This window comes from Labrus mixtus, chromosome 1 (assembly GCF_963584025.1).
Source record: "Labrus mixtus chromosome 1, fLabMix1.1, whole genome shotgun sequence".
Classification (NCBI taxonomy): Eukaryota; Metazoa; Chordata; class Actinopteri; order Labriformes; family Labridae; genus Labrus; species Labrus mixtus.
In genome coordinates, this window is record NC_083612.1 from 35,758,142 (window position 1) to 35,771,581 (window position 13,440).

The window sequence follows — 13,440 nt, forward strand, 5'->3', positions numbered from 1 at the left end:
TGCCCGTCTGTCTCTGACTGCCCGTCTGTTTCTGACTGCCCGTCTGTTTCTGACTGCTCGTCTGTCTCTTACTGTTCGTCTGTCTCTGACTGTCCGTCTGTTTCTGACTGCCCGTCTGTCTCTGACTGCCTGTCTGTTTCTGACTGCCTGTCTGTTTCTGACTGCTCGTCTGTCTCTTACTGTTCGTCTGTTTCTGACTGCCTGTCTGTCTCTGTCTGACCGTCTGTCTCTGACTGCCCGTCTGTCTCTGACTGTCCGTCTGTTTCTGACTGCCCGTCTGTCTCTGACTGCCCGTCTGTCTCTGATTGCCCGTCTGTCTCTGACTGCCCGTCTGTCTCTGACTGCCTGTCTGTTTCTGACTGCCTGTCTGTTTCTGACTGCCTGTCTGTTTCTGACTGCTCGTCTGTCTCTTACTGTTCGTCTGTTTCTGACTGCCTGTCTGTTTCTGACTGCCTGTCTGTTTCTGACTGCTCGTCTGTCTCTTACTGTTCGTCTGTTTCTGACTGCCTGTCTGTTTCTGACTGCCTGTCTGTTTCTGACTGCTCGTCTGTCTCTTACTGTTCGTCTGTTTCTGACTGCCTGTCTGTCTCTGACTGCCTGTCTGTCTCTGACTGCCCGTCTGTCTCTGACTGCCCGTCTGTCTCTGACCTGTCTGTTGTAATTCTGCAGTTATGAAGCGACACACAGAAGTCATTCACAAACTGAACCACAGGATCAGATAGCACACTGTTTTGTTCCCATGACGGCCTCAGATCACCTGAAACAGACTCAGACCTCACTGCAGCTTACAGCCTGTCCAATCAGGACCAGGTTAAACATGATGTCACACTTTAGATATGAAAGATCAGACAGCCTATCACAGCTTTACATGCACAGAAACACTTCCTGCAGGACACGCCCCCCCCCCCCCCCCCCCCCCCCCCGAAAGGCCTGTGAGCTGCAGAAGAAGAAAGAGTCATTCTTCAGAAAAGTTCAGAAAGAAGGAGAAGTAGAAATGAGGTGGAGAAAGTGAAGTTCAAAAGAAATAGTGATCAACAGGTCAACTCAGACCTGTAGGTGTGTCTCCACATTCAGCTGCTGTAACTACTTCCTGTTATTACCTCATTGCCCTAAACAAGGAGAGTGTGTATGTATGTGTGTGTGTGTGTGTGTGTTGTGGTCGATTTTCTGCCCTTTTAAGGAAGCAGACGACCGAGGCGACTTATTTCCTGCATCTGTGAAATCTGCAGAAAACAGTTTTTCTCTCCTCTGATGTTTTATAAAGTGTTCTAAGTTTCCTCATGATGTGTTCAAGGTCGGTCATTATTAGCATTAACTAGTTATCTGGATTTATTATTGTCTGAAATGAGTTAATTAATTCATCTCATGTTTGTCCCTTCAGGCTCTCCGTAGATAGTGGTCCTCAGTGTCTCCCTGTAGTCTCAGTGATGTAAAAGAAGGACACTGCTGCATCTTTGAATGTCTCATTTCACTTTAACAAACTCTCAGACAGCTCAGCTGACGAGTCCAAAGAAATATCCACCTTATGACATCACACATTGACCTTTGTTACCGTTCCTTTGAGCTCTTTGACCTCACTTTGGATCCATATTTGTTGAAAACAACAAGAAAACATCTGTATATTGTGTGTACATTGTGTGTACATTGTGTGTATATTGTGTGTATATTGTGTGTGTTGGGCCATCCAGGCTTAAGACAGGCAAATAATGGACTTGGGCCTGCATCTCTTTGAGAAGCCTCATTTGAGTTATTCACTGGGATCACAAAGAGACCTAAAGGACTCCTACTCCCAGAATCCTCTGCAATACTTCACACCTACGCATGAAGAAAAGGGGGGACCTAAACCCCTCTCTTCTCATTGGAGGGGACCTAATAATCAGATGATAAAAATAATAATAATTCCTTCAGTTTCAATAGGTTCCTCGCTCTTAAGTCGGTGCCCGGGCCCTAAATATGTACCTAGACCCTTTGTGAGCCGGGAGCTGAGACTCCTTTTGGATCAGACCACGCAGCACTGCAAGAAACGGTTGCTGGTCTGTCACACCTCTCCTCAGAGGAGAGTGCCAACCTATATAGCTATTCAATTAGCATTAGTGATAAGAAGTTGAAGGATCTAGTTGATCTTGTCAACCATCGAGCCAGGACCACCCCTAATAAAGACAGAATGTATGAGAGCAGAAAGTGTTGGAAGTGTTTGAACTAATTCAGGGAGCACAGGTAAGACATATGGTCAGGATATGACTCTGATCTTGGACCAAGCCCCTTAAGAGATCAAACAACCCTGCTGAAAAAGCTCAGAACAGAGCAGCCAGGATAACCCAAGGACTGAGGAAATAAGTCTAGTTTTCCCGGACTTTGACTGTGGAGCCCCGCCCTTTGGTGAAACGCCCCAGTTCCCTGACAGCTGTGACACCTTTTCACACCTTCACAGGTTTGAATCACCACATAGGAAGGGGGGTGACTTCTCAGCTCCCAGAGGCAGAGATAACACCAGGCCCCCTCCTGCTACCTGTAGGTTCCCATCGCATGATTCACAGCTGAGGAATATCAAAACCTCAGATGACTCGGATGGCTCCCTTTTACCCAGAGATCAAAGAATGCTCATTGAATCTATGGCAAAGGATGTAGAGCGGTTTGATCCAGATAACTCAAACCTCTGCATCAATGACTACCTCGGAGCGATTAACCTGTGTCTCAGTGATTTACCTGATTTATCCACAAGAGAAAAACTCAGGCTGATCTGGAAGACAACTTCCAAGAGTGTCCATGACTTCACGACTACCCTTCAGCCTGAGATCAAAGACCAGTACTCTGCGCTCTGCAATGCTTTGCACCAGGAATACTCCACCTACACTGACCCTGCATCTGCCCTTCTTAGTGCTTTCAGTGTCTTGCACTTATGCATGAGGCCCCCAAAGATTATTACTGGCGCCTAAGATCTGCATATTTCCAGGGACGAAAGGCTCCAGGTTTGGAAGAGAACCAATCTTTCAAGTCCATCTTCATGCACAATCTGAATGGCTGCGTGCAGTCAGATGTCACCATGCATAGTCGTACACATCAGCTTAGTATGAAAGAGATCAAGAAATTCGCACAGGAGGTTTGGGAGACACGCTTACGTCCGTGGTTTGTGACACACGATAGTTACCTAACTCGTGCTAGGAATAAGCCGAAGTGAATGTCACCAGCAGAATAGACAACAGAACCAGAGGGGTGAAGGTGGGACTCAACCACAGGCTAGGTTCCAGCCTGGAGAACTGATCACTACCAGATCCGAACGGAACTCTCGGGATGGCATTGTGTGTAAATTGTGTGTGTATAATGTGTGTACATTGTGTGTATAATGTGTGTACATTGTGTGTATAATGTGTGTACATTGTGTGTACATTGTGTGTGTATAATGTGTGTACATTGTGTGTATATTGTGTGTACATTGTGTGTATATTGTGTGTACATTGTGTGTACTTTATGTGTACATTGGGTGTTACATACATGAGCTTTCTCGCGGCGGGCCTCCAGCAGGATGTCGTGGTAGTGCTGAGCCACAGCTGGGTCAACGTCAGTGAGTTTGGCTGACGCGTTCTGCAGCATGGCGAGCGTCTTCATGGGGTCTCCTTCATCCAGAGCCTCATTGATCAGGCCGATGGCAGCAATACCTGCAAACACACACCTCAGATGATCGTCTCAGGTGTGTTTGTTTAGTAATATTTAAAAACATGTCTCTGTGTGTGTGTGTTTGCGTGTGCGTTGATGTGTGTGTGTCTGTGTGTGTGTGTGTGTGTGTGTGTGTGTGTCTTACGTTCATGCTCCTCCTGCACACTCAGGTTCACTCCGTCTATACAAGCCTGAATATCGTTCCAGGTGAGGAAATCACAGCCCTGCTCTCTAGCTGCTGCCTTCAGACGCATCAGCTCATCCATGTATCTGAAAACACACACACATCAACGCACACACACGCATAGCCTCAGGGAATAAAAATACACCTTTGAAATCTCAGAAATCAATGACTTGATTTAGTCACTGTCACTAGTGTGTGTGTGTTTGTGTGCGCGTTGATGTGTGTGTGTGTGAATGTTTTTCCATGTCTGTGTGTGTGTGTATATCTGTGTGTTTGTGCATTGATGTGTGTGTGTGTGTGATCACCTCTGTGCGTATTCGTCCTCCACGTTACTCAACCCGGTCACTGAGCTGCTCAGCTGTTTCCACAGCGCCGCTCTGTCTCCCACATCCATCGCCTCGTTCATCAGCACCACTGCTGACAGCATCTCCACGGCAACCAGCAGCTCGGGGTGTAACAGCGCACCCTGCAGGACACATAAACATTGTCCTCATTCATCAAACTGCCAAATACCAGAAACTCAACAACATACTAAAGGTTCACCATTACCTGCTGTGTGTGTGTATATGGTAATGGTTGGTAAATGGACTTGAGCTTATATAGCACTTTTCTAGTCTTCCGACTACTCAAAGCGCTTTTACACCACATGTCACACCTACACATTCACACACTGATGGTAGTGATGATCGCTATGTAGTATCATCCATCAGAAGTAACTAACCCCATTCATACACCACCACTGAAGCAGTGGGAGCAATTCAGGGTTAGGTGTCTTGCCCAAGGACACATCGGACATGTTGCCCAGCTGGGGATCGAACCCTTGACCTTCCGGTTGAGAGGCGACGACTCTACCAACTGAGCCACAGCCGCCCTGTATCTGTTTGTGTGTGTGTCTGTACCTCCGGGCTCTGCTGCTGCAGGCTCAGTAACTCTCTCTGATAAAGATCAGCAGCAGACGGAAAAACTTCAGGAAGCTGAGCGTCAGGATTCATCAAGTCCTCCACCGTCTGCTCTGCTACACCTGCTCGAACCGCTGCATTGATCCTCTCCACCGCCCGCAACACTACACACACACACACACACACACACACACACACACACACACACACACACAGTATTGAATATGGTTCATTCACAGCATCTGTACAGAACATTGAGAAAACACTCCAACAAGACAGTCTGTGTGTGTGCTTACTCTTTGTGTAGCTCTCTGCATTCTGATTGGCCACGTTGACACCACTCTGCAGCTCTTCTTTGGTCAGCGCTTCTCCTGGAGACAACTGGTGGGGAAGAGGAGGTTAAAGAGGAGGCAGACGACTCATCTTCATCATCACACTCGTCATCACCATCACCATCATCATCAGCATTATCATCATCACCATCATCATCACCATCATCATCACACTCCTCTTCACATGAAAACTCGGTCTGCTCTTCATCATCACACTCCTCTTCACATGAAAACTCGGTCTGCTCTTCATCATCACACTCCTCTTCACATGAAAACTCTGTCTGCTCTTCATCATCACACTCCTCTTCACATGAAAACTCTGTCTGCTCTTCATCATCACACTCCTCTTCACATGAAAACTCTGTCTGCTCTTCATCATCACACTCCTCCTCACCTGCTCCTTGTTCTCTCTGTCGGCCTGCAGCTGTTTCAGGTACCAGCTTTTGTTCTGGTTCTGCAGGTTCTGGATTCCCATCGCCTTCAGAGCCTCAAACAGTTTATCTTCATCCCCGCTGAGCAGAGCCTGTTCAGCTGAACTTAGAGCCACACTCACTGAGAGAGAGCACACCTGTGTTACCATGGAGACAACAACATTGTGTGTATTGTGTGTGTATGTTTGTGTGTCTGTGTCGTACCGTTGACTGTGTTGACGTTTCCTTGTATCTCAGCTTGAGTCAGCAGCTCGTCGTACACGTCTCTCTCTGCATCCGCATTCTCCATCTGCTGTGAGAGCAGGTACAAAAAAAATGATGTCATCAACACCATCATCACATCATAATCATCATCATCACCACCATCACAATCAACACCACCATCATCATCACAATCATAACCACCATCACCATCATCACCACCATCATCATCATCACCATCATCATCATCACAATCATCATAATCACCATCATCATCATCATCACCATCATCACCACCATCATCATCATCACCATCATCATCATCACAATCATCATAATCACCATCATCATCATCACCACCATCATCATCATCACAATCATCATAATCACCATCATCACCATCATCATCACCATCATCATCATCACAATCATCATCACATCACCACCATCATCACCATATCATCACAATAACCATCATCGTCATCATCACAATCATCATAACCATCATCATCAGTATCATCACATCACCATCATCATCATCACAATCATCATAATCACCATCATCATCACCACCATCACCATCATCACCATCATCATCACCATCACCACCACCACCATATCATCACAATAACCATCATCATCATCATCACCATCATCATAATCACCATCATCATCACCATCACCATATCATCACAATAACCATCATCATCATCATCATCACCATCATCATCATCACAATCATCACCACCATCATCATCATCACCATCATAACCATCATCATCAGTATCATCACATCATCATCATCACAATCATCATAATCACCATCATCACCATCATCATCACCACCACCATCATATCATCACAATAACCATCATCATCATCATCACCATCATCATAATCACCATCATCACCATCATCATCACCACCATCACCATCATCATCACATCATCACAATAACCATCATCATCATCATCATCACCATCATCATAATCACCATCATCACCATCATCATCACCACCATCACCATCATCAGCACAATCATCACCACTATCATCATCATCATCACCATCATAACCATCATCATTAGTATCATCACATCATCATCATCATCATCACAATCATCATAATCACCATCATCATCACCACCATCACATCACAATAACCATCATCATCACCATCACCATCATCACAATAACCATCATCATCATCATCACCACCAACACCATCATCATCACCATCACCATCAGCACAATCATCACCACCATCATCATCATCACCATCATAACCATCATCATTAGTATCATCACATCATCATCATCATCATAATCACCATCATCACCATCATCATCACCACCACCATCACCATATCATCACAATAACCATCATCATCACCATCACCATCATCATCATCACAATAACCATCATCACCATCATCATCACCACCATCACCATATCATCACAATAACCATCATCATCACCATCATCATCATCACAATAACCATCATCATCACCATCATCATCAGCACAATCATCACCACCATCATCATCATCACCATCATAACCATCATCATTAGTATCATCACATCATCATCATCATCATCACAATCATCATAATCACCATCATCACCATCATCATCATCACCACCATCACCATCATCACCATCACTGTCATACCCGTTTCCGTGAGCGTGCGACCTTCTCTCCTTTGGCGTGGTACAGGGTCTCGTGGTAGTGAATGGTGTAGCTTGGGTCCAGCTGGATCAGCATGGCGTTTGGGTTCTGCATGGCAGCCAATGTGCCCTCAGGTACACCGTGGTCGATGGCTTCATTGATGGCAATCACAGCAGCATGCACTGATGATGGACGAGAAGATGATGGAGAAGAAATTCATTTTATAGCTGAGTGAGATTAAATAAATATGTTGATTCAAGATTTATATCTGTGTCTTTTAGCCTCAGTTAGCTTAGCTTAGCATAGAGTTGGATAGCAGACCCTGGTCAGACTCCTCGGGTTGTTATCTTCACAAACTGAACAAGTGATGATGAAAATGACTCTTTACTTCATTGAGTTAACCAGGTGAGTTAACCAGGTGAGTTTTTCAGGTTGATCACTTTTGTATGAGCCATGCTAAGCTAACTTTTTTTGCCATGTTAAGCATCATCAATCGTTTTTTCACTTTCCTTTATAATTGAATGTACTTCAAACATTAAATTCATCTGTATTTATTATTACATAAATAATGATTGAGCTTTATTGACACTGAAACAGATGAGGAGATTTAATTTCAGAGCATATATCAGTTACTATTTAAGCCCCCCCAACTTAAGCCCCGTTTCCACCAAGCAGTTCAGTTCGGGTGATCACGGTACGGCACGCATTTTGAGGCATTTCCACTATCAAAAGTCGGGAAAGGTCCCCAAATTACCGTCCCGTCCTACTTTTTGCGACCCTTCTGTTGGGGTGCCAAGTCTACCGATCCGACCCTAAAAGCTGGAGCTGAACACTGCAGTCCGTTGAGTGGTCGAAAGGATCGTCACTTCCTGTGTGACAGCGGTAATAAAGGACGGCTGTATTTTTCCTCGCAGCCTCGTCTGAAACAAAGCTTTGATTTGTAACAAAGAACCACAAGCCGATGAGAAAGACCACAAACAGCTGGATGTCCTCCATTGTTGCTCTTTGTTTACTGTGTCACGTTCTTCTTCTTTGTCGAATTTATTAGCGGGGTATACTGTGTCGCGCTGCTATGATGTCACGCTATTACGTAGCTGACTCGGTTATCGGCATCCGGCTTAACACGGTACAGTACCTACGGTTGGCTGTGGAAACGCAAACAGGATCAGGCTTTACTGAACCAAACTGTACTGATCCATACCAGACCGCTCGGTGGAAACGGGGCTTTACATGACCCTCCCCCCACCCTATACATGACCCCCCTACTCACATGCAGCTTCATCCACTGACAGCTCATTGGCCAGAATCCCTCCAATCTTACTGAAGGCCGGCATCTGGATCCCATATTTCTCCAACTCACTCTTCATGTTGTTGATCTCCTCCTCTGAAGGAGATAGGGAGAGACATTGGGGGGGGGGGAAGGGGACAATGTTCCTCTTTTAAAGATAAACATTTAATCGTCATGGTAACCATGCAGTATGGTGATGATCAAACAGAATTTCAGGTGATTTCTGGTGATGAGTGACTGTCACAGACTTGAAGAAGAAACAGACTCACCTGTGAAATCTACCTTTCCATACAGATCCTGAATTTGTGGAGCCAGACCCAGTTTGAACAGGTACAGACTGGAAAACAACACATGATCAATGCATCATCAATATACCTGAAATAATCAATATATTAGAAATGATCAATACACCTTCTGTTGGAGCCAAATGAGGTGTTTGTTTTGTGTGATGCTATTTTCCTTGTGGTTGTGTGTGTTGGCCCTCTACTGGGCACTATGTGTAGCCTGGGCGGATGCTGTGATTAAGGCAAGGCTCCAGGTGAGGTGGGACAGGTGATTGAATGGAGGCAAACAGTTTTTTTTGCTTTAATGGAACTCGTCGGATCTTCGTTCGCTGGGTCTAACGGCAGATCGATTGGACAACGTTGGATTTCTTTGTTTCCTTGTTGGACTCCCATTTCAGTGTTAATTCGGCTGGAGCCGTATCAACACCGGTACATCGTAAACTGAGCACCGGGACAAAGTGCACTCTTGGTCGGTCATTCATGGACAGTGAAAAGGACACGAATCAGGTACGCGTAGCGCTACAAACATTATGGCCATGTTTTATTTATTTATTTTACCGTGTCAGCCTGTCGGAGTTAAACGCATCCAACACAGATTTGTTTGTTTTATTTATAGACAGTGGTTCGTCATATTTTCCTTTATTTGATAAGAAGTGTTTAAAAATAAATGGATTGAAATATCCAGGTCAAATCATCAATGGACTGTGTTAATTTCTTCGAGCTAAGCACGCGTCCGAAAGCTTCCACATTCATCCCTCAAGTGACTTTTCTAAACAATATTGGGTTTGTTAAAATTGGTCACTACACCTTCAATAATCAATACACCTGTAATCATCCATAATCTGCTCAAAAACATGAGGGGAACACTTAAACCACAATAGATCTTAATGAATGGGTCAGGATAACTAACAACAGTCAGGATAACTAACAACAGTCAGGATAACTAAGAGCAGACAGGATAACTAACAACAGTCAGGATAACTAACAACAGTCAGGATAACTAACAACAGTCAGGATAACTAACAACAGTCAGGATAACAACAGTCAGGATAACTAACAACAGTCAGGATAACAACAGTCAGGATAACTAACAACAGTCAGGATAACTAACAACAGTCAGGATAACAACAGTCAGGATAACTAACAACAGTCAGGATAACTAACAACAGTCAGGATAACTAACAACAGTCAGGATAACTAACAACAGTCAGGATAACAACAGTCAGGATAACTAACAACAGTCAGGATAACTAACAACAGTCAGGATAACTAAGAGCAGTCAGGATAACTAACAACAGTCAGGATAACTAACAACAGTCAGGATAACAACAGTCAGGATAACTAACAACAGTCAGGATAACTAACAACAGTCAGGATAACTAACAACAGTCAGGATAACTAAGAGCAGTCAGGATAACTAACAACAGTCAGGATAACTAACAACAGTCAGGATAACTAACAACAGTCAGGATAACAACAGTCAGGATAACTAACAACAGTCAGGATAACTAACAACAGTCAGGATAACTAACAACAGTCAGGATAACTAAGAGCAGTCAGGATAACTAAGAGCAGTCAGGATAACTAACAACAGTCAGGATAACAACAGTCAGGATAACTAACAACAGTCAGGATAACTAACAACAGTCAGGATAACAACAGTCAGGATAACTAACAACAGTCAGGATAACTAACAACAGTCAGGATAACAACAGTCAGGATAACTAACAACAGTCAGGATAACAACAGTCAGGATAACTAACAACAGTCAGGATAACTAAGAGCAGTCAGGATAACTAACAACAGTCAGGATAACAACAGTCAGGATAACTAACAACAGTCAGGATAACAACAGTCACGATAACTAACAACAGTCAGGATAACTAACAACAGTCAGGATAACAACAGTCAGGATAACTAACAGTCAGGATAACTAACAACAGTCAGGATAACAACAGTCACGATAACTAACAACAGTCAGGATAACTAACAACAGTCAGGATAACTAAGAGCAGTCAGGATAACTAACAACAGTCAGGATAACAACAGTCAGGATAACTAACAACAGTCAGGATAACAACAGTCACGATAACTAACAACAGTCAGGATAACTAACAACAGTCAGGATAACAACAGTCAGGATAACTAACAACAGTCAGGATAACTAAGAGCAGACAGGATAACTAACAACAGTCAGGATAACTAACAACAGTCAGGATAACTAACAACAGTCAGGATAACTAAGAGCAGTCAGGATAACTAACAACAGTCAGGATAACAACAGTCAGGATAACTAACAACAGTCAGGATAACTAAGAGCAGACAGGATAACTAACAACAGTCAGGATAACTAACAACAGTCAGGATAACTAACAACAGTCAGGATAACTAAGAGCAGTCAGGATAACTAACAACAGTCAGGATAACTAACAACAGTCAGGATAACAACAGTCAGGATAACTAACAACAGTCAGGATAACTAACAACATTCAGGATAACTAAGAGCAGTCGGGATAACAACAGTCAGGATAACTAACAACATTCAGGATAACTAAGAGCAGTCCGGATAACAACAGTCAGGATAACTAACAACAGTCAGGATAACTAACAACATTCAGGATAACAACAGTCAGGATAACTAACAACATTCAGGATAACAACAGTCAGGATAACTAACAACAGTCAGGATAACTAAGAGCAGACAGGATAACAACAGTCAGGATAACTAACAACAGTCAGGATAACAACAGTCAGGATAACTAACAACATTCAGGATAACAACAGTCAGGATAACTAAAAGCAGTCGGGATAACAACAGTCAGGATAACTAAGAGCAGTCGGGATAACAACAGTCAGGATAACTAACAACAGTCAGGATAACTAACAACATTCAGGATAACAACAGTCAGGATAACTAAGAGCAGTCGGGATAACAACAGTCAGGATAACTAAGAGCAGTCGGGATAACAACAGTCAGGATTCAGGATAACTAAGTGCAGTCAGGACAACTATTGTGAAGGAAATCCGGATGACAGGCAGTGCACTGGATGACTCATACCAACAGTCACGAGTCATCAGGAACAACTAAGTCGGCAAATACCTCAAGGTTAGGGAGAGGAGTGGCACTACACCCTGCCCCATATGCCTTGGCGATGGTGTCAATAACCCAGTGACCCAGGAACCAGCAAAGCAGACAAATAGACGCTTTGACTGCCTTATTGCTGTGGGGGCATTAATGTAAGCCTCCAGAGTCTGCACAAGACATGTTGTCGCAGTGGGACGTACTGGAGGGTGCAACCTTGAGCATCGCTTAGGAATAGGTATATTTGTTCAAAGACCTTCAGGGTAGGCGAAAACCGTCCCCGGGCTTGCAAGTCCTGCAGGAATGTCAATATAGAGCAAATCGGACAGTATACCGGTTGCAGATTTCTTTTTTCAGTTTTGACACCAGCAGTACAAATCTTGCAGCTGTTAGAATACAAGAGTTGTCTGGACGGGGCTTGTGCGTTTAAGATAGTGTTCCTGGAGTCGCTGCATGTGGACAATGCTCCCATTGTCCCACCAAAGGCCAGACCCAGAGCCGTAGGCAACCAGGGTTGGGATAGGAGATCTCCCATGGTGAAGAAGGCGCATTGGTGAGCTGTAGCAAAGCCTATGCAGGACTTACAAGCCCGTCCCCGGGCCACAAGAAGCAGCCCTCTTGAAGGAACTTCAGGAGTGTTCTCTGCCCTTCCAAAGTGGTTAGATATGCATTGCACATGGCAACAGATTTTAAAGCCACTCCAAGAAGGTGGTGCTCTGTGAAGTGGTCAGGTGGCTATAGTTGAAATTCACCGTCAGCGTGAGTGAGCATAAAATATGTATCCCAGATCACCTAGTCTCTGGTCAGTGCACAGATTAGCCTGTCGTCTGGGTAGGGCAAGATCCATGCTCCTGGTATTTCCTGCTCCTGGAATCTCCTCCATGCTCCTGCTATCTCTTCCATGCTCCTGGTATCTCCTCCATGCATCTCCTCCATGCTCCTGGAATCTCCTCCATGCTCCTGGAATCTCCTCCATGCTCCTGGAATCTCCTCTATGCTCCTGGTATCTCCTCCATGCTCCTGGAATCTCCTCTATGCTCCTGGTATCTCCTCCATGCTCCTGGAATCTCCTCTATGCTACTGGTATCTCCTCCATGCTCCTGGAATCTTCTCCATGCTCCTGGAATCTCCTCCATGCTCCTGGAATCTCCTGGTATCTTCTCCATGCTCCTGAGACTGTGCTGGGAGACACAGTAAACCTTCTTGTGTCCTCCTGGAGGAGCTTGGAGAGCTGTTTAAGCCGATTGGCTGCAGAAAGCAACTTGTGCTGCCAGTAGTGACGAGGACACGAGCAGTGACCATTGTGTGTTCCTTTAAGGTTTTTTAACAGTTAATATAAAACAGCACACACACACACACACACACACACACACACACACACACACACACACACACACACACACACACACACACA

General features: G+C 44.5%; 1 protein-coding gene across 3 annotated transcripts in view; it reads right to left on the bottom strand.

The window, feature by feature from the left end:
- The window catches only part of iqgap1 (IQ motif containing GTPase activating protein 1), a 58,670-nt gene that overhangs the window by 34,679 nt on the left and 10,551 nt on the right, over positions 1–13,440 (bottom strand). Inside the window, exons 6-15 of one of the 3 annotated variants that reach the window (XM_061043467.1) lie at positions 8,930–8,997; positions 8,643–8,756; positions 7,376–7,554; positions 5,705–5,789; positions 5,464–5,621; positions 5,034–5,121; positions 4,738–4,901; positions 4,144–4,304; positions 3,800–3,924; positions 3,493–3,656 (exon numbers count right to left, since the gene is read on the bottom strand). In XM_061043467.1, the coding sequence (XP_060899450.1) occupies positions 3,493–3,656; positions 3,800–3,924; positions 4,144–4,304; positions 4,738–4,901; positions 5,034–5,121; positions 5,464–5,621; positions 5,705–5,789; positions 7,376–7,554; positions 8,643–8,756; positions 8,930–8,997 (1,306 nt within the window). Of the gene's footprint in view, positions 1–3,492; positions 3,657–3,799; positions 3,925–4,143; positions 4,305–4,737; positions 4,902–5,033; positions 5,122–5,463; positions 5,622–5,704; positions 5,793–7,375; positions 7,555–8,642; positions 8,757–8,929; positions 8,998–13,440 lie in introns of all 3 variants that reach the window. The other 2 variants (XM_061043458.1, XM_061043449.1) reach the window with 2 other exon arrangements.